This window comes from Schistocerca nitens, chromosome 2 (genome assembly GCF_023898315.1).
Source record: "Schistocerca nitens isolate TAMUIC-IGC-003100 chromosome 2, iqSchNite1.1, whole genome shotgun sequence".
Classification (NCBI taxonomy): domain Eukaryota; kingdom Metazoa; phylum Arthropoda; class Insecta; order Orthoptera; family Acrididae; genus Schistocerca; species Schistocerca nitens.
In genome coordinates, this window is record NC_064615.1 from 790252567 (window position 1) to 790275450 (window position 22884).

Consider the following 22884-nt stretch of genomic DNA (forward strand, 5'->3'; position numbering starts at 1 on the left):
GATATTATGTTTTCTCGCTGCATAATTTAGGTTTTTGAACATTAAAATCAAGTTGCCAATCTTTGTACGAATTAAAAACCTTATGTATATCTGACTGAATATTTGTGCAGCTCTTTCCAGACAGAACTTTATCACAGATATCTGAAGTATCTGCAAAAATTCTGAAATTACTCTTGGTATTAATATTCTCATTATTATTGTATGTAAGGTCATTAACATACTTATTTGATTATTATTGGATGACTATTGTCTGAATGCACTACGGCTATTTCAAGTAGGTTTCATGTCACAGCTGAAATTTATACGCCAAAGCCACGGAATTCTCACAGCTGGTTGTACAAAATAAGAGTAGAGGTAAGCGTAACTCATTTTATTACAAAAGGGCAACAAAAAGTACAAACATAACAAAGACTATAAAAAAAACAACGAAGGATGATGGGACGCGAGGTCCGTTTGGAGGTGAGAGAGCGAGTGTAATGTACATATGACAGTCAGCGACTATGTGGGCGGCAGCGGCAGGCGGAGTCAGCGGTCAGTGCCATCCGTGGGCCTTGATCTGGTGGTACACGTGCTTGTAGACGGGCACGTGCACGGGGTACGGCTTGGGCACCGGTACGGCGATGGGCTTCTCCACGGTCACGTGGTACGGTTTCTCCACGGGGTAGGGAACCTTCTTCTCGACCGTCACGTGGTACGGCTTCTCGACGGGCACGTGGATCGTCTTGATGACGGGCACCTCGACGCGCTCAGCGTGCCGCGTGTACACGGGGTACGGGTGCGGCACGTGGACGGCCACAGGGTGTGGTACCGGCACCGGAATGTGGTGCGGCACCGGGATCTGCCAACAAATTGTCATTCCCATTAACATGGCGTACTACATCAATAGTCATACACAAGGGGCATTCGACACCAGGGTTGAACAAGTGTATCTCACAAGACAGATTGTAAACAACGCACTATAGCCCACACATCTCATCAAACATATGTTACTAGACCGTATTTACCTGAGAGTATATATATATATATATATATATATATATATATATATATATATATATATATATAAGTTTCTGGAGAATTAGGTCCGTACATCGAAGGAAGAAAGTCCACAGCAAGCAATCCTGACACATGATGCTCAAGATAATGGAACGCTATGTTATATTGCAACTGGTCGATATAGAGCACGCGAAACTGTAAAACCATAAAAGGGAATCGTTGAATGAAAGACAAAGTTGTTCTCGTGAAAGACTCAGTTATTCTGCATCTGTCTTTTATCCTACGCAGCAGTGTCATCAGAATGACAAAATAAAAGGTATGGTATTTATGGATGCTTAAAATAATCAATCTCTTGATCCGTACGCTAATGGTGTATGAAAGAGCATAACTAACACTTATAAGAGCGATACTCGGTGCTGCAATTTACAGTGACATGTGGCGTATTCACGTAGATGTGCCAACTACTGAATGATATTCTAAGAACCATGCTGATAGTTTCATCTTTAGCACTGCTGACTGCGCTGAGCTATCCTGTTACATCAGGAGGGTCGCTCGAAACCCTACTCTACAAAAGCCATCTTTCTCTTCATTACGTTGTGGATAGCTTTCCTCTAATGTTCTCTTTCCGATGGTGACTGTTAGCCAGTTTCAAAGCCAGTCTCTCTTACGTTTCTTGTTTGCCACTGCTCGCTTAGGAAGGTTAGCAGAAAGCGGTTGATGTTTTTGTGAAAACATCCACGAGGTATTAGCGGAAGGGACTTTTATGGAACCTCAAATGGTGAATCATTTTGAGAACTCATTTAATGGGATACTGATTGTAAATGCTGATGCCTAGATCTGAAGCAGTTGTAATGTTTCCTGAATGACAGGTGCAGAGAAAATTGTTCTGCACACGTAGGCCTCATTCAGAGTTAGTTTGCACGCTAGTTGGACGTTTGGTCGTCAACCACCGCCTCTAGTTTCGGGTCAAAATGTATGAAAGAACAGCTGTGAAACATTTCAGAGTGGAAGTACCAAAACTTTGATTATTCCTGCATCTTCTGCTGTTACACATATGCCAAGGAAAACGTTTTTTTGTGGAATCACTTCAAATAGGAAACACAGGGTGAACACTGCTACCGAATTCTTGAAATTAAACGGTAGTGGGGCGATCATCTGGACATTCTATCACTGCACATAGTCCTGTGATGAACAATAAGAATAAGAAAGTAACATCGCTGTCAGGGCCAGCGGGCACTCGATGCAACCGGCTACCGTATGATTCTCTACGCAGTGGCGTTTCTGAATGGGGCGGCGCATCATGACAGCGGCATCCCAGTTGTTGTCATCTTTCTGCACCCTGCTCCTCTGAAGAATAAATCTGGGGTCAACGCACAAGCAGGATCTGAGGCTTTTTCGCTCACTGGCCCATGTCCAGCAAGTTATACAGTGGACTTCGGGGGATTTTGCAAAGCGGAACTAACATACGTACAAAGCTTTGGCTCTGTTAGTGAGGGGTGCTCGTGTATGTGAGCTCGTAAGCGCATGTTACCGTCAGAACGCTGTTCCGCTTTTAACGTGACGGGAAATTTCGTTATGGCGTTCACACCATTTCAAAGTGAACTATTAAGTCTGAGATTCCAACTCTTAATGTTTTAGTTAAAGTCATTCGTAGGTGAGACCTAAGAGTGCAACTTTGATTTAGTCTTGTCGTATATGTATCGGATGCATCATCTGCTTGTGTGGAACAGCTGGTGATCTGACGTTAGGCGCACTAGTGATGGAGGGTGAGGTATTAATGATGATCACTCACCTTGAGCACCTTGACCTTGGGTGGCTCGATGCTCTTGTGGAAGACGTTCACGTGCTCGTGAATTGGCTCGTAGCTGCCGGCGTCGTGTCCGCCGTCGTCGCCGCCGCCGTAGCCGCCCCCATAGCCTCCACCGTAGCCGCCTCCGACGCTGCCGCCATAGCCGCCGCCTCCGTAGCCACCTCCGTGGCCTTCAAGGCCGCCGCCCCCGACGCCGCCGTCGATGCCTCGCTTCTCCACCTTGCGCTCGTTGGGCGCTGCCGGGTGGCAGTGCGCGCTCGCCACCAGTATCGCCAAGCAAATCTGTGCGAACGCAGTGCAAATACAAATGTTACTCCGGCTCAATACTGGATCTTCTTTAAAGATTAGATTCCTTCTTGCAATGAACTGACAATGCATTTGTCTCGGGCCCTTCTCGTGCTGGAGTTCAGAGTTAGACCGCTAAAGAATAGGGGGGCCTTGGTGAAGGACGAACATATGAAACAAGAAAATATGGAATGGTAGGCGGAACCTTAGGTTCAAATGGTTCAAATGGCTCTGAGCACTATGGGACTTCACATCTGAGGTCATCAGTCCCCTATAACTTAGAACTACTTAAACCTAACTAACCTAAGGACATCACACACATCCATGCACGAGGCAGGATTCGAACCTGCGACCGTAGCGGTCGCGAGGTTCCAGACTGTAGCGCCTAGAACCGCTCAGCCACTCCGGCCGGCGTAACCTTAGGTTGCAAGGAATTTGTTCCACTAAAAGTAGTAATCGTACCTTACGGAAATGAAGCGGGGTAAATGTACCAGCACAGATCTATCGAATGTGTCTAAGAATGATAACACGTTGTTTATACTAATCTAAGAATCGAATCACTATTACCAGTGACACATACCGTCACTGGATCGTACTCTAAGGGAAGTTCGGGGTCTAACCTATGTCTGTGGTGCATGAACTTAAACCCGTGTCGCCCAAAAAGGGATACAGTCTCCAACCATAATTCGAGATCGTGTGCTTGTGCAGTAGCATACTTAAACAATACTGGCTACGGAATTTTGAAAATCGGGGGGGGGGGGGGGGGGGGGCTTTCTTACTCTGCGATTTTTGGATGAAAAATGGCAAACTGTAAGTTACCGCTACTTTTCTCATTGTGGACTGTGATACATAAACTACTGTATCTACTTTCCCATTACTTTTCCAATTTCAAGCTCAAGCAATTCTGCATATGCATCGCCCGTGTCATTGTGATTGCTCCGGCCAATTCATAACGCCAGCCCTACAAAACGAGAATATGGGAAAAGAACGACAAATCGTTTTGCCGCACGGAGGTCCATATTACAATAAATTCAAATATTAGAAACCAGAATTGCCACATGTTTGTGAAATGATGTTATGGCACAGGTGTAACTATTAGAAAACCTCCAGTAAATGATAATGAAGAAGATATTTTCGCTGTCGCTAGATCATTATAAAAAAAATTAATGTGACTCATTTTATATACACGTTAATTCCTTATACTATCGGCAACCGATCGCTGTTCTATTATTTAACGTTTCCCTTTTGACGAATGAGTTACCACAGAAATATTCTGACATTCATTGGAAATATTTTCAGGCTTCATTAGAGAATCGGTTCCTAACGGTAAATATTTTTTCCCAGGAGAAAGTCTGAGTTACTCAATGGTATCTACTCCACCTAGTCTCGAGATGAATCACTCGAAAGATCGTCAATACTGACACGTGTTTCCACAGTTTTTGACCCCTGTCGTCGAGCATGGAAAACACAAAAGAGGTGATGTGGATTGAGAGATCTATTTTGCTTTATACAAATGGTTCAAAAGGCTCTGAGCACTATGGGACTTAACATCTGAGGTCATCAGTCCCCTAGAACTTAGAACTACTTAAACCTAACTAACCTAAGGACATCACACACATTGATGCCTGAGGCAGGATTCGAACCTGCGACATTAGCGGTCGCGTGGTACCAGACTGAAGCGCCTAGAACCGCTCGGCCACAGCGGCCGACTTGCTATATACATTTACGAGTACATCTGCCTTCTTCACCCCACCGTGTGGTAGTGTCGTATTACGGCTACACTTTACTAAACCTCGGATGATTCAGTGAAATGACAACTTCCGTTTTCGAAGCGAATAAATACAAATCTCTCAGAATTTTCACTAGAAAACACATGTATCACGATTCGTCTTCCAATGCCGAAGGGTGCTAATAACCTAGCTGTTGGGCTACCTAAACCAATAAATACTAACCCCCCCCCAACACACACACACTCACTCTGAACTGACAGCACAATAAATTTTAAAAATAAGTATTTTCGTTAAACCTTCATCTTGCCTTTAGGGACTCCGGTGGACTTTACTCAACTTTTCTGTGACACTCGGACTGAACAAGCCCCCAAGCGTTCTTTCGATCTTCTGTGACTTCTCGTTTGAACAGCCCGGTAGCAGCCTCAGATTCAAGATTTAGTCATAAACTGATTGCTTCGTGGGTTAATTACATTTCACTGACTTTTTGCACGCCCTTAGAAATATATTTATATGACGTAAATTCACTGTCAGTTTTATTAAATGTCCGCCCCTGGTAGCTGAGTGGTCAGCGCGACGGTATGTCATACCTAACGCCTCGGGTTCGATTCCCTGCTGGATCGGAGGTTTTCTCCGTTCGGGGACTGCGTGTTTTGTTGTCCTTATCATCGTCATTCCATACCCATCGACACGCAAGTCACCGAAGTGGCGTCTACTCGAAAGACTTGCACCCGACGGAAGGCCCTAGCCACACAGCATTTCCATTTCAGTTTCAGTAAATCATTTTCAGAATCAGGATGTGCCATTTTGAAACAAAAATTTCCACAACAATCGACGTTTCGAGCTTTAGAGCATCGGTTATCTTTAGAGTTACCAAACTCATTTAGTCGTCCTGAGGAGGACCTCTGAAAAGACGATGGAAATGTCTCTTTTATAGATGTTTTAGTTTCATTATTACGTGTCCTCACATCGAAAGAATTTTATTCACATATTTGTATGCTCCTAGTGCCAGACAGGTCTGCCTCCGCAGATTTCGACTTTCCAATCTTCTTACTGGGTGTTATCTTTGGGACTAATGAATTCACTCAGTCTTAATGACTAGGAGCGCTTAAAAGACGGTGGAAATGTCTATTTCTTTTACAACTCTTTGGTTTAACACAATGCACTCTAACGCCCAAACTTATTTTATTAAAATATTTATTTATCCTTCTGCCAAACATGGCTGCCTAAGGAGATCTGATTATTGCAACTGACCCTAGGGATTAATCGACGATGGGATAGCAATAAAACAAGTCGTGAGCACTAACCCTACGGGAGCTACAAAAATTCCCGGTAAGAACAACACATATGCTTCAAAAGTTTTTGTCACGATGAAGAGAAATGTCGTTGAAAAAAATTTGCACCACTAGTCACGTTGCACAAGATCTCGATCTCCGTCGCAGGGCGAGCACACGTGATATGTGTAGCGACTCACCATGTGGAGGGCCATCGTGGCGCTGGAACGATGCTGTGGGCTGCAGAGGAGAGCTACAGTGGGCGACTGATGGCCCGATGGCCGGCGCTGGCCTATTATAGGCGGCCCGGCGGCTCCTTTCACCCGGCGAGCAGGCAGAGGAGACGGCATGCGGCAAGTAGCGCCCCCACCCTGCGTCCGGCAGGTGGGGACCGGGCGCGGCGACAGGACAGCCGGCGAGAGCACGGGGCCGCCGCGGCCGACTTTCCGCGGGCACCCCGCCACCGGATACTCGCCGGCTCCGGGTGTCTGCACATTCCTGCCCGCTTATTTCTCAAAATTGCACATCCTCAGGGTCGCCTGCGTGCGAATTCCAGAGAAACCCATCTCCACAATACGGCAGTGCCTTTATTTTATTTTGGAAGTACTATTCAATGTTCCTTCGGACATGCATTCATGTCTGAATGCATATTGCATCGTATACGAATGCGTGGTGTCTGTTCTTTCAAAAATGTCCGAGAGAACAGACACATGCATTCAATAATTGATTCGCCTCGATGGGCGGTCAACCCATCATCTTCAGTACGGATGCACAATTATGTTCGGTCTTCTGTGGGAATCTGAAAGTAGCGAGCATGGGTAATATGTACGGGCACGGCAGATAGGTGGCACTCGGTGGGTGTGTGCGTCGGTGGGAAGGCGTGCCCAGATGTTCCGCACAGTTTCGAGGAACGCTGTGTCCAGATGGCACATTGGTTAACGCAGCTGACTAGGAAGCATAAGATCCCGATTTCGAGTCCCGGCCTGTACAAATTTTTACTTCTCGCCGCTGATTATACATGAAATCCCGATGGAGCTGGCATCAGTGAACCTTCCCTTTCCATTCTTTTCGCTGAAATTTCAATTTACATAAAAGTGTGTCGTTGTTCTTACAAACACAGGTACTACAATATCGTATTTATCTGCAGATACAAGGCTAATGACTTTCAATTAAATGTCTCTCCTATACAGGAGGTACAAAAACTTTACGAGTGTAGGTTGTAGACACATGGCTGACCACATATGGAAGTTTGATTCTGGCCGTGAACCGCGCACTGAGAGCCGAAACTGTTAAGGCAACCTCTCGAGACAAGTGGGAAATCCGGGTTGGAATCCCAGACCAACACTCATTTTCAATGTAGTCATTCCATTCTACAGCTTGAGATTGCCTGTATTCACAACTGAGAATATATTTCATGTACATAAAAAAAGTTCTCTGTGTGAAGTTTGGGTCTGCGTTACAATTTTTCATGAAAACGTCGCGATAAAATAATAAGTGTTTCGTATGAACATGTAATTAAATTATCAATCTTTTAAATACAGCCGGCCAGAGTGGCAGAGCGGTTCTAGACGCTTCAGTCTGGAACCGCGCGACCGCTACGGTCGCAGGTTCGAATCCTGCCTCGGTTATGGATGTGTGTGACGTCCTTAGGTTAGTTAGGTTTAAGTAGTTCTAAGTTCTAGGGGACTGATGACCTCAGGTGTTAAGTTCCATAGTGCTCAGAGCCATTTGAACCATTTTTTTTTTAAATACAGTGGTTATATAGAGCAGTATAATTCTTACAGAACAGACAAATCACATCTTTTTTTTCCTTGCATGTAGCAGGAATCTGTGGATTCGTGAAAGCAAAAGCGTATCGAGGAATGTCAACGTCAACGATGAGGTCAGCGTGATCAGCGGTGTCATCTTTTATAAAACGCACAACCACTTGAAGGATATCACAGGCGGACATGATGGCGCCTCGATGGGCTCGATTTAATACTATGCGGTGATGTGTCTCATGGGTCAGTTACGTAATTGCTTTACACCGTTCTTTTTATTTCCTTTTGGACGCTACCGTAACTGTCGCATTCGCTTGGCGCTGGACTTTTTTTAAGCCTTTTTGATCCCTTTCGACGCGAGCTTATCTGTAACTTGCGTTTTATGTAATGCCGAGAATATCTGTGAGTCGTAAGAGATGATATATTTCATGACTTTAAAATTTTTATTTCCGAGGGCGTGCCTGAAAGTATTGCCGCTGAATTTTTTATGTGAAATCTCTTACAGATTTTTAAATAAAAAGGATTTTGCATCTTTATTCTCCGTGCATTCACATATTCAACCCTGTGCTGCACGTCACGGTGTGTAACGTAACAATGCTTGAGGAACAGTGAGCTGCATTCGAGTTTCGAGTTCCAAGAGCACGTCCACACCTCCTTCAGCATCACAGCACCAGTATACACGAGCGCTGCGACATCTGCAACAGTCCGATGCCTCGTCGATCATCCTCCATACAGTCTTGACTTCGCCCCATCCCATTTTCATATGTTTCCACAAATTAAAGAACACCGTCGACGACTTTGATAGTGATGAAGCGGTGCAAACAGAGACGAGATGGTGACGCCCTCAACAAAGTGAAACTTTACACAGTCACGGTGTCAACAAACTGGTCCCTTTTTGGGAGAAATATGTTCTTCACCAGGGTGATTATGTTAAATGAATATGCAGATGTGAAGAATTAAGATGTAGGACGCTAATAACGTTTGTGTTATTTAAAAAGCTTAAGAGTTTGCACACAAAAAATTCGGAGGCACACCAACGCAATACCTATTTTCATTTACAATATTGTTGTTTCACTTGGGGTTCTACTATTGCTCCGCAAGGTGTTCACAGTGAGAACCAACTCAGTATCCTAGCGACGCGTTTTCTAGCTACACCTACTTACATCTTCACACAAAGCTAATTCGTAACAATCATACGCCTGCGCCTAAGCTGGTACGATGACGTCACACAATTGATCTATGCGTTTTTCCCTCAAACATTGTTTACGCATTATTAGTCTCGCAGTTATTAACGATTCAAGTCTGTCACACAGGACAGTCCTGCAGAGTGAGTAGTTTTCTCATCAAAACTACGAAGCAACTTTGAATAAATTGTGTTGTCCTTCAGTCCGAAGGCTTGGTCGATGCAGTTTTCCTCCCTAGTCATGTGCAAACATTTTTACCTCTGTGTAATTACTGTAACCTACATAAATTATGACCTGCTTACAGTGTTAATATCTTGGTCACTCTTTACAATTTTTACTTATGCCATTGCCAAAATGACTATCCTTGATGCCTCAGGATGTGTCGTCTTAGCCGATAATTTCTTTTCCCATTTATAATTCTTACATTCTTGTTAGGTATTCACCCATACATGTAATTGCCAGCATTCTTCTATACAATCACTTTTTAAAAAAAAGTCTGTTATCTTCTTGTCTTAACTGTTTATCGTCCAAGCCTACCCCGTAGACAAATATCTAAAGAATAGACATACTAACATTAGAATTTGCAGTCGATGTTAACAAATTTCTCTTTATTAACTGCTACCGAAGTGGATTATGTGTAGAGACTGTGACTATATGTAATTTTTCTTTGTTTTAAACTTTTACCGACGGTGATTATTATATTATTTTCAATTTAACATAACGCGCATATTCTGCTCATCTTCAGATGTGTATAAATACATATATATGCCGTTAAACGATAAAATCTATTAAATAATCTAAATTACTCCAAGTTAAGATTGCCCAATAGCTACTACTACGTCAGCAGAACATTGCACAAAATTGAAGCTCTAGAATTTCTGTATTCATTTAGATTATCATGCGTCTACATGTGTACACGCCTGGCGATAAAGAGAACATACTCCAAATGAGTAGCATTATCTCAGAAATAAAATAAATATAAATGCGACTGGCAGCGTTGTAACACAACTATAAATTTCTCTTTTCAGGAATATTTTTCTGCCTATAGCCAATCTGCATTTTACATCCTCTCTACTTCTGCTAGAGTTATTTCGCTGCCCAAATAACGAAACTCATCATCCCCTTTTACTGACTCGTTTTATATTGTAATGCATTCAGCACTGCATCATTTAATTGTAATACGTTCTTCTTTTACTTCAAAATAATACTGACCTTACAATTTTTTTCAAGATATTATCCATTCGTTTCAATTGATCTTGACGCGCGGGGTTGCCGTGGGTGTGTGTGTTGTCCTTGGCGTAAGTTAGATTAAGTTGTGTGTAAGCCTACGGACCGATGACCTCAATGCTTTGGTCCCATATTCCTTACCACAAATTTCCAGTTTCAACTGATCTTCCATCTCATTAGCCTTCTACGACAGAATTACGATGTCATTGGTAAAATCTCAAAGTTTTTGTTTGTTCTTACTGATCTTTCATTTGATCTTTCATTCCCATTCCAAATTTTCCCTTGTTTACCTTTACTGCCTCCTCGTACAGATTCATAGTTATTGTTTCCCTTACATGTTTCGACAGAGTCTGCTTGCTGTATAAGTTGTGGATAAGCCTTCGCTCTCTGTATTTTAACCCAGCAACTTTCGAATTTCCAAGTTATATTCTAGTCAACACAGTCAAAAGTTTTTCTATAACAACAAACATTATGAACGTCGGTTTTCCTTTCACCAGTCTCTTAAGATAACTCTTACTGTCTACAGCTGAGGTCTTCAATTGAGTTTTACTGCTTTCGAATGTGGTGGACTTCTCAGTTCTGTTGCTCATTAATTTCTGTCGCCGAATCCAAACGGGTAAAAGTGAAAAACAGAAGGTGTTATCGTAGTTTTCTGGAACTTAGAGGTTTTTGACTCTGTATTGGTCCGTTTTATATTTGCGATTGATCTCTCACTACTTTTCGAAATACATTTTCCATAAGGCCTCGATACTGAAGATCATCGGTTCGTAGGCATTTTCGGAACAATAGATAGGCAAGGAAGGGATTTGTGGTTATGAGTCTAAGTACTTTTTTCCTTTAATGCATTACCGGCACTCTGTTGTGTAACAAATAAAGATGACTATGTCCAACTGTTTTAATCAAAGAGAATTTATTTAGCAAATGGACAGGATACAGGGATTAGTATTAACTGTTGTATGTAGCGAACGAAAACTTTCTACTTTTGGTTTATCTGTGATGGATGCATACATTTCTTCCTATAAATGACAGCGTCTGATGGTACAGTTCTGATGTCTGTAGAGACCATGCAGTATTGCAGGATGAAGGAGATTAGTATCCAATGCAAATTTCAGGGTAAGCACCAAGCTGGCAGCCGGCCGCGGTGGTCTCGCGGTTCTAGGCGCGCAGTCTGGAACCTTGCGACTGCTACGGTCGCAGGTTCGAATCCTGCCTCGGGCATGGATGTTTGTCATGTCCTTAGGTTAGTTAGGTTTAAGTAGTTCTAAGTTCTAGGGGACTAATGACCACAGCAGTTGAGTCCCATAGTGCTCAGAGCCATTTGAACATTTTTGAACCAAGCTGGCAGAACAACAATTATTAATCCAATATTGTTTCATCTGGGTCTAATTTACCTGTAGACGTTATTCTGTAGCAGTTGTTCATTCAGTAGGAATATTAGTGCTGGTTCCGTTTCCTAGTATATGAGATATAGCATCGATTCGCAGGAACAGATAATAGACCATCTCAAAAAACTCTAAAAGTATCTTTCTATGAATTTGACCATTTAGGAATTATTTTTGCACCGTCGTGATCTTACCCCGGAACAGAAAATACCTGTTATCATTCATAATGTTTCATTTTTGTGCAGGAAGAAGTATCCGGGCATCCCTTTGTAAAGCGGAATTGACCGCTAGATGTCAGGAGAAGTCGACCCATCAGTATAAATGGTGGCTGGGGGGAGTATAGTGTTGTCAGAAAAGTGGCAGGCAGTAACAACAGAAAGGGGGCGGTGATGAGAGCTCCATGACTTAAACCGTGGACTAGTCATTAGATGTCATCAGAGTAACAGATCCAGAGAGACAATTCAACCCACCTAAAGCTGCCCGGGTCGACTGTTGGTGATGTGACTGTGAAGTGGAAACGCCACAGCCAAACCGAGACCGGACAGACTTCGGGTAATGACGGACAGAATCCATCACTGAGGTTGTGGTTGTAAAAAATCGCCTGAAATCACCGGAAGGAGTCGCTTGTGAGTTCCAAAGTGCTACCATGAATCCAACTGTCACAAAGACTACGCTTATGGAGTTAAAAACAATGTGTCTTCTCATAAGGCAAACATGTCTGCAATCAACACGTACGGTGATGAAAAGAGCGACGCGGCTGGATAGTAGATGACTGGAAACGAATTTGGAGTGGGGAATCACGCTATATCCGGTAGCAATCACCTGCCATCATGTATAGTGCCAACAGTGAATTACAGAGGTGTGGGCGTTAAGGCGGTGAATTTCGTCGCTAGGATGTGGGCCCATTATTGTATTTAAAAACGCTAAATGCGGAAGAAAGTGAATCACCGTATAATCTGTACAGTAGAGTAAAAGTTTGGCGTCGATTACTGTATTAGTGTGACAATACACGGTATCATAAAATAATATCTGCGAGGCAATGTGGAAAACAACATTTATAAAATGGACGTGCGTGCACAGGACCGGACCTGAACCCAATGGAACCACCTATGGGATGAGTTACAACGTCTACATTTTTCCAGGCCCTAGAACATTACCTTCTCCCCAACATCTCTGCGCGATTCAGGATGAAACATATCAATCTCAGTCTGTTCGTGGTTCAGTTATTAACCGGCCATGGTCCATACCCCTCTCATCTACTGCGTATAAACCTCGATCAGGAGGCTGACTGTGTCTCTGGAGGGACAGGCACCAGAGAGACGTACTTCTATACTCTGCCGATTTGTGGCAGAAAAGACGAGTAATACACCCACACAACGACATAACACAACCACTTACAGCTCAGACTTCGTAAACTGATGCCAACACTATGCGGACAGACTGTGTAGGGCGCTGCAAGTGGAGTACTTGCAGAGACGAGAGCACAGGCGGCAAAGGGCACAGATGACAAATGATCAGACAAGCAATACTAACGGGACAGGCTACAGCAGAAGTGGTAGAAGATTAGATGACAGCGGCACAGGCGACCAAATGTATAGTCACCGGAGAGTCACGAAATATTGGATTGTAAGAGAAATGTACAAATAGAGGGCAGCATACGCTTCGGTAATCTAGAAGCAGAATCGCGCCATCTCAGGGCGAGTGGCTCGTTCGTTGAGGCCCTCGCCTATGGATGACGAGTAGTAGTAAATCTGGCATTAGCTCCACAGCAGCGAGATGCTCAGGTACTCCCTCCTGGGAAGCATCGGTGGTGGCATTCTATAAACCTATAAACCTACCTTCCTCTTTCCCCTCCTTCTTAGATTATAAACTGTTAATTTTAAGTATTTCCGTCTCCCAATTAGTTTTAAGTTTACACGTGAAGCTGTCACATTGTTAAACTTTGTTAAAACAATAAGAAATAAAATAAGCTTCACATCTCTTTTCTATACATGTTAATTGAAGTCATTTACTTACGTCCGTCCGTGTAGAGAGGGCTAGTCTCAGGAGCAGCTATAACTAGAGTGATCCATACAAACAGAACAGTTTCCGCATCAGTCACTTGTTTATTTTGCCACTACACATTTCGATGGTTCATACCATCATCTTCGGCGGATAATTGTTTTCTTACATTGCTGGTGTTGGTGGTGAGTCAGACGCCTTTCCACAGTCGCAGACCAAGGGTAATCTAGGGCTTTTTGTGTCTTTTGCTAGTGATTAAAATTTTTTATTTAGAAAAGGCACTCTAGAGGGTAAAAAACCATGAATTTCGGAGAGTAAATTGTACTTATAGGGGCAGTCATGTTGTAAAAGTTCTGCATAGTGTTGTTTGATGTATCTCCTCGCCACTGCACATTACTATACACTTTCACTTCAGAGATCTTGTAAATATCACAGATACGTTTGTTTACATTGGTTACAGAGATAAACATGTTTTTCATTTTTTTAAATATGAAAAAGTTGCACCAGAATAGTGAGATATGCACAATTCAGTTATTTTATTAGGTAGTTATATACTGTGAAAGGTCGTCTGTACTCTTCACCAAAAATAGCCACGTAAATAAACAGTTTTCTAGCTGAAGATGATGATGTGAACCACAGAAACGTGCTATGGCAAGATAAACAAGTGCCTGACGCAGAAACTGTTTTATTTGTATTTGTCAACAGTCGCAGCTCTTATAATGCCGTCCCTTATGGCCGAAATATTGAGTTTGACCCGTTTTTGACTAATAGATGCACTGATTCACGAGGAAGGCTTTTCTATACAATTTCGAAATATTTCGTAAAAATTTTTCGAATTAATGAAATGTAAGTTGTGGAACCGATAACATCGACTCCTAGCGAACAGCCGCCGTAACTCGAGAGAGCAAAGTGCCTCTAGAATGCAGGAAGCTGAGTATGGGATATGTCATAGTGGGCTAAAGGTAGAGTGTGTGGCTGTAAACTGAAAGAATCGTGGCTGAGTCCTTTTCTTTCGCTCTACCTTTTAACCTAACATTCACCTCTCAATGGTGAGATGATTCTCGTACGCATTTCGAAATATGGTGACAATTTCAAACCACCAATTTTTGCTTACCTCAGATTAGTACTCGCTATTGGCACACTTAAGTAGCTGGAAATTCTTCGGATATCAGACAGTGAGTTACTCAAGTTTGATGTATCGTAAGGATTAAGGCTAATAACAAAATATATCCCCTGCACCTTCAGGCTGGGATGTGTGATGACAATTTGAAATAATCAAATATTTTTCGCCGACAGTTTCTCTGATATTGTTTGAGAACAACTGCAGAGCGAAGACACGTGTTAATCTAAAATATGTAGTGTTTTATTTTTTACGTTGCAATAAAAACATTTTCCGAAAAACTACTTCAGCAACTTTGCTTCGTTTACACAAAGTACGTTCTTCCAGCACAGCAGGAGATGTCTCAACTTTTCGCTTTTTGCCTTCCTTGAATCGGTGAGGACATGATTCTTTGCATGGCACAGAGAAGAATCCTGCCATAAAGAGCCCACTGCAAAGAATTGTGGCAAGTAGTCTCAACAATGCATCACAGTGTGTACTACGCTTCACAAGAGCAATACTGTAACACTAACTAAACACGTTTATCATGCGTGTTTTTTCAACTTTTTTTTAGTTTGTGCCACCTTAGCCGGCCTCCAATACATACTAAATGACTCACACACACATAGGCTGATGATTCGCATATAATATTTTCTTTGGTTGTAAACATATTACTTACATCGCGGCGTGCTACCATAATTGCCATGAGATGTCACTCCAGTCGCCATTGCAACATGCAACACATAATGTTGATGCCTGCAGAAAAATTTCGAGCCATGCACTGCCTACATCGCGTAAGTGACAGGGTAGTGATGATCTTCAGTTGCTTAACGTCGTTCTCCGAAATTTATTGGTAACTCTCTGCAACAGCTCGCAAACTTCACTACGCCACAGAAGTCATCTGACCGTTGCGACGCCTAGTCGGCTAGCTAATTATGTATATATACAGGAAATTTTACTGTTCATGTTAGACATTTCTAGAGGCTGTAGAGGGAATTTAGTACATCAAGTTCTTCATAGGAACCCATGTCCGGGAACGTCAACCAACGACGCCACTAAGCGCACTGGGGCCTGTAAATATACACTCCTGGAAATTGAAATAAGAACACTGTGAATTCATTGTCCCAGGAAGGGGAAACTTTATTGACACATTCCTGGGGTCAGATACATCACATGATCACACTGACAGAACCACAGGCACATAGACACAGGCAACAGAGCATGCACAATGTCGGCACTAGTACAGTGTATATCCACCTTTCGCAGCAATGCAGGCTGCTATTCTCCCATGGAGACGATCGTAGAGATGCTGGATGTAGTCCTGTGGAACGGCTTGCCGTGCCATTTCCACCTGGCGCCTCAGTTGGACCAGCGTTCGTGCTGGACGTGCAGACCGCGTGAGACGACGCTTCATCCAGTCCCAAACATGCTCAATGGGGGACAGATCCGGAGATCTTGCTGGCCAGGGTAGTTGACTTACACCTTCTAGAGCACGTTGGGTGGCACGGGATACATGCGGACGTGCATTGTCCTGTTGGAACAGCAAGTTCCGTTGCCGGTCTAGGAATGGTAGAACGATGGGTTCGATGACGGTTTGGATGTACCGTGCACTATTCAGTGTCCCCTCGACGATCACCAGTGGTGTACGGCCAGTGTAGGAGATCGCTCCCCACACCATGATGCCGGGTGTTGGCCCTGTGTGCCTCGGTCGTATGCAGTCCTGATTGTGGCGCTCACCTGCACGGCGCCAAACACGCATACGACCATCATTGGCACCAAGGCAGAAGCGACTCTCATCGCTGAAGACGACACGTCTCCATTCGTCCCTCCATTCACGCCTGTCGCGACACCACTGGAGGCGGGCTGCACGATGTTGGGGCGTGAGCGGAAGACGGCCTAACGGTGTGCGGGACCGTAGCCCAGCTTCATGGAGACGGTTGCGAATGGTCCTCGCCGATACCCCAGGAGCAACAGTGTCCCTAATTTGCTGGGAAGTGGCGGTGCGGTCCCCTACGGCACTGCGTAGGATCCTACGGTCTTGGCGTGCATCCGTGCGTCGCTGCGGTCCGGTCCCAGGTCGACGGGCACGTGCACCTTCCGCCGACCACTGGCGACAACATCGATGTACTGTGGAGACCTCACGCCCCACGTGTTGAGCAATTCGGCGGTACGTCCACCCGGCCTCCCACATGCCCACTATACGCCCTCGCTCAAAGTCCGTTAACTGCACATACGGTTCACGTCCACGCTGTCGCGGCATGCTACCAGTGTTAAAGACTGCGATGGAGCTCCGTATGCCACGGCAAACTGGCTGACACTGATGGCGGCGGTGCACAAATTCTGTGCAGCTAGCGCCATTCGACGGCCAACACCGCGGGTCCTGGTGTGTCCGCTGTGCCGTGCGTGTGATCATTGCTTGTACAGCCCTCTCGCAGTGTCCGGAGCAAGTATGGTGGGTCTGACACACCGGTGTCAATGTGTTCTTTTTTCCATTTCCAGGAGTGTATTTACGCACAGGGTGTTTCCGTGATATATAACAAATTTTCAACGATGATGGATAAGGATAAATTTATCAATTTCAGATAAAGATCCCAGTACAGTAAACAAACGAGTCGAGGGTTACAAGCGAAAACTGTTCTGATACCTCTGATAGTGGAATACATGTACCGGTACTGTTGTTGCTAAGACTTTTCAGAGGTGTTACTATAGACCAAGACAAGAGAAAATCGCGTAGTTAAAAATGGAATCTAAAATGAATACCTTAAGAACTCTGAGCACTTGTTCAATAGAGGAGATGTGTTTCACATTACAGAATACGAACAAGTGCTCATAGCTCTTCATGCATTTTAGATCCATATTTTCTAGACATTTTTTCTTGTTCTCGTGCATATTACCACCTCCGAAAGTTCCATACATTACATTCTCGGCAACGACAGTACCAGTACAGTTATTCCACTGTCAGAATTATGAGAATGATATTTTCATGTAACTTTCGACTCGTTCATTTCCGAACCAGAGACGTTGACCTTAAATTGTTACATTTGTTCGTCTCCATCATCCTTGAAAGTCTGTAACATCATAACCGAGTCACCTTGTATGTACAAACATTTACAGGAGCCGGGTCTATAACTTTGAAGCTCTGTAGGTTCGATGTTTGACGCTTCCGGACAAGGGTTCCTATGTAAAACTTGATCTACTAAGTCTTCTCCTCTATAACGTCCAGAAGTGTGTAACATGAATTCTGAAAGACTTTGTACATAATTTAATATTGCGAAAACATGACCTGTCGTAGTAAACTAAGCGGCAGGCCATTTGTAAATGGCCGCAGACAAAATAATTACCATTTCCTCTGGTTTCCCTTTTTGAGGAAGACTGAGCTTCCTCCACAGACGATCAGACATCTCATTGACAGTGTGCACAGCAGGGCTCTAGTCGTCACAAAGACGAAGGCTCGACATGTCCATTTTATTTTCCACTACATGTCCTGAAACTTTTGATAAGATAGTAAAAGTTACCACACCCTCACCTGGTTTCTGTCATAAACACGAGTCAAAATTACGATGATTTTTTTTTGTGTCCATTCTTGCTTTTTTAATTATATTGTCCCCTAAGGAATGTGAAATAATTTCTAAACTGTAGGTTGAGTGAAGATTCCGACTTGGTAATCACGTTGGATGAATTGCAACTCTTAGGTGCTGATCGCCCCTTTTGAACATGCTGGATGCCGTCCAGTACTTTCACATCGTCCCTCCTGATAAACTTTCTCAGCGGCCATTGAATGACATTTATTGTTTACGAATGATTCGGCAGTTATTATAGAAAGTAGTGAAGAGTTTGAGAAATTTTAACAGAGATTATGTTACATACTTAGTAAAAAAATCATCTTAACAGTCAAGAAACAGGTAGCCAAATTAATGTACAGGTAACTGCATGGGAGTGAAACTTTATTATATGCCAGGAAGAGGTATGGCAAGCCACATAAAGCGTACGATAAAAAGTAGCCTAAATATAATTCCTTTTCCTTTTCAAGCGGAAAAAAACCTAGCGGACAAAATCTATGAAAATTTTAACTGACTTTAAACGGATAAACGGCTTCCGACGTCCGCAGCTCGTGGTCGTGCGGTAGCGTTCTCGCTTCCCGCTCCCGGGTTCGATTCCCGGCGGGGTCAGGGATTCTCTCTGCCTCGTGATGACTGGGTGTTGTGTGATGTCCTTAGGTTAGTTAGGCTTAAGTAGTTCTAAGTTCTAGGGGACTGATGACCATAGATGTTAAGTCCCATAGTGCTCAGAGCCAGAGCTTCCGACGCCGTCATTGTGAGACGGTATAGCACCGAAGTAGATGAGTAGAACATGAATGACCATGCCATTGATCTGCTTCATCACACGCACACACACACACACACACACACACACACACACACACACACACACATGATAACGCAAAGCACTTATTTTGGGATTGTTGTAAACAAAGAGCTACAGAGCTACAGAGAATGATTGTTGTGGCGCGCCTGCAGCGATGAAGAGGTCTGAAGAAACTAGACTGGAATGTAAAAGTAGATAACAGCTTTCAGCTTAAACTGGAGGTCTCTAAAAGATTGTAATTTGTAGATTGTTTTCCGGGCGTTTTGGTTCGTCATACCCTGAAGATAAAGCTTACATTTGTTTGCGCCCTTCATCCTTAGTTATTTTTAGAATGTGTACCAAAATCTTTCTCAGCTTTTAGCCTCCGCGGCACGCTATATTATCATGCCTTAACGTAATACGACTTATTACCTTGGAGCTTCTTTCTGTCAGACTTTCCATATGTTCCTTCCTTCTCCGATTCTGCGGAGAACCTCCTCATTCCCTATCAGTCCACCGGACTTTAGAAAACAGCATACCGAAGAAAGTCATTAGTCTTGTACTATTTGGCAGACTCACGAAATCATTAATTTCATGCTATTTATTCGAAAGTGGGGCATATTTTAAAAGCTTTGTCGGAAACTGAGAGAGAACGTACGTCGTAAGTTATGGAAAGTGCTCGCGAATTCTTTTTCCAGCACTACTATTGCTATATATTCTTTTGAGCAAATGGATTGGAGAGAACTGCTGTGTTGATGAGGTAGCTCTCCCGTCGCCAAGCAATTGCGCGACATTTATTTCGTGTCTGGTGTATCATCAGGTTCCATACAGATCCGTGATGACTGGGTGTTGTGTGATGTCCTTAGGTTAGCTAGGTTTGAGTAGTTCGAAGTTCTAGGGGACTGATGACCGTAGATGTTGTCCCATAGTGCTCAGAGCCTTTTGAACCATCCATACAGATCGCTGGTGTGATACTCTAGGGTAACGTCACTGCGTTTGTGGCGAACACATCATGGGTGTTATATGCCCGTACATCCTATTTAAAAGGACAAACATGCACTGGGCTTACTATACCTCGCTGTCTGAAGTGTATAACGTGAGGTCATATTTCTAGAGGAATTCACAACTACTGGAATTAGCTGTCATGTGTAGATGACTGAAGTCGGCACCTACGTACTGTAACAGTGGATAGGCCACAGAGGAGTACACCACTTGTTCATTGAATGGAGGACAACAACTGATGAGCAGCCATTGTAACGAGAAACATCTCAACGTTATGGAGAACATAAGCTAAACACGTACACCTTATCTCACCGCATGTAAAAAAGCATAGAGATTAACACCATCGCACAGCCTACACCATTCGTCCCTCGGCGCATAGTAACAGGTATTCTGGACTGCCGAGTCTGATACACGGATACATGCCAACAGCTACAGGTATATGGAAAACTACGTTAGGCTTGGCATACTAGTTGCCAACAAGATATCTTTACGATGCAAGAGGAGGCGTTTTCGTGGGAAATGTTTGGGTAGTACGCAACTGGACATGTAATACACATATCGTGGTTTAGTATTTTGTCCATCGTCAGCAATTGCAGTCGCATATAACGAAATAATAAGCAACCAGTTGCATATATGAAATTTAATTTCTCGACCAGTTTTGGGCACTTAGCGCCCTTTTTCAGAAGGATAGCCCTACAGCATTATTTGTGAGTGTCAGTAATAAAGTGTTTACAGCTCAGTGGCATGGATCCTTATTCCATCTTTTTTAGGACTATGTCATTGTGATGTGTGCACTCTATTATTGACTCTCGCAATTAATGCGATAGGCATATCCTTCTGAAGAAGCGCCCTAAGTCCCCGAAACCGGTCGAGAAAGTAAACTTCTTATATGCAACTGGTTGCTTATTATTTCATTACATATATCATGGTCTCTAACAGGCGAGCGGTACAAGAACCTAGTTGTCCATAATGTATATCCATTTGCTCGCGTAAAACATTCTCCAGCTGATCCGTAGCTTCAACAAGACCATATCATCGAACTCCAGTTATTTCAGCGCTGTTTTACGACGTGAACTTGGTTGTGAAGCTCCGTAAGCCACTGGCCGTATATTTGACGCCATTGTGCGAGATGCGCGCACATTGACTCAGTACCGAACAATGTCGGTGACTGAGGGCAACGATCGTATTTAGAAATCACAACGCTTTCGCTGCCTCATGGATCTCTTTCCAGTATAGGATGTTGCCATTAAATCCTTGATTACCAAATATATTATAAAAACATTAATGTACGATTATTTTAATTAATGCCTTAGTCAGAAGCAACAATATGAAGAAATATTTCAGGCTGTTTCGTTTTCCAAGGGAGTTAATGGGTGGTGGTGGTGGGGGGGGGGGGGTATGGCATACCGGGTTATTCATCAGTACCTCCGGAGTTTCAGAAGACGACTGCGCAAAGCCGGCAATGCATGCTGAAAACAAACGCACATTAGTGGACCAAGCATCTCTCGAAGTTTCTAGTTCACACTGCAGGTACTCAATATGGGCTTCGTTTGTGATGTGGCCAGTGCCAATTCGTGGGTGTAAGTAGTTGACGCGGTACGTCAATGAAGGGGCGGAGACAGCCTGCTTTGCGAATCTGGCAACTGGGTTGCCTATCTGCAGGTGTGAACTATTTCAACGTGATAATACAGTGACGAGGGTTAACAATGAAACTTGAGGACAGCTCATCCTGCAGGTGCAATGCATAAGAATTGTGCTAAACATTATTAGGTCACTGATACACAGCAATAACACGCGAAACTTCCAACGGTTTCTGATGAACTATCGTGGGATACATACGTCCCCTAGGTAGTCAAAGGGTTAAAGGGATCACAGAGGTTGCTAGATTTTACTAAGTGGTATCGTGTGCAAATGCCCATGAATCCGAATTATAGAAGTAGGAATTTACTGCACTGAAAACAGGCCTCTAGGTGTTGCAGAGGGGACTTCACACATAAATTTGATAAGGAACCTACGTCCAGAAACGTACCCTTTGCATGTAAAATAAGTTCGAGTGTCGGATCACTTTCGTAGCTCCCGTCTCACGGTACGCACACAACGGAGAGAATGGGCCCTGACCTGTGTGCTCTACAGAACATGAATGCTTTCGTAGACACTTCGCACGTCAGTGGAGCACAACCGTCAGCCCTCCTTTGGGCGAACGTACCAGTTCCTCGTAGTCGCTGTAGTCGAAATTGGTTTATGATGAACTCAAGTAATACGGTAAAAGTTCTCGATACATGCGTTGTGTAGTCTACTGGACTTGGGTTCCTTATCAACACCTTATTGTAATGTAATAAAATAAAAATTATTTTTTACTCTTTTCTTTGCTATCAGTGTAATGAAACAGAATGAATATGAGCCATGACTTATATAAAAAAACACACATTAATGCAATGGCTCAGCATAAAAGAGAAATAACAAATGTAGGAGTATTACTAATAGTGTAATATGTTGTTTGATTTAGCCCAACTTGTATAAGCACTCAGTAAACTAGCTCAGTTCTCAGGGTAGTTACGTAATCGGCGATAATTAATTCTCCTTTTCTTATTTACCCAACACTACAGATATTATTCCAGGCTCGTGATAAGTCGTGTGCTTATTGCAACAGAAAATCTTTGCCAAGTCTGTTTAATGTACACTACTGCAATACGTAACTTAATATCGTGGTTTCGTCTCGTTTCCCCGTTATAAGATAACAAGAGTAGCATCTACAAATGAAATCCTATAATGGAACTGGAATCCTGTGACAAG

At 43.4% G+C, this 22884-nt stretch overlaps 1 protein-coding gene across 1 annotated transcript in view; it reads right to left on the reverse strand.

Moving 5' to 3' along the window:
• Nucleotides 1-355: 355 nt before the first annotated feature.
• LOC126235334 (homeobox even-skipped homolog protein 2-like) overlaps nucleotides 356-22884 on the reverse strand; it is a 39680-nt gene continuing 17151 nt past the window's right edge. Inside the window, exons 3-5 of the mRNA XM_049944056.1 lie at nucleotides 6293-6580; nucleotides 2789-3088; nucleotides 356-838 (exon numbers count right to left, since the gene is read on the reverse strand). Of these exons, the coding sequence (XP_049800013.1) occupies nucleotides 533-838; nucleotides 2789-3088; nucleotides 6293-6580 (894 nt within the window). The 3' untranslated portion in view covers nucleotides 356-532. The remainder of the gene's footprint in view (nucleotides 839-2788; nucleotides 3089-6292; nucleotides 6581-22884) is intronic.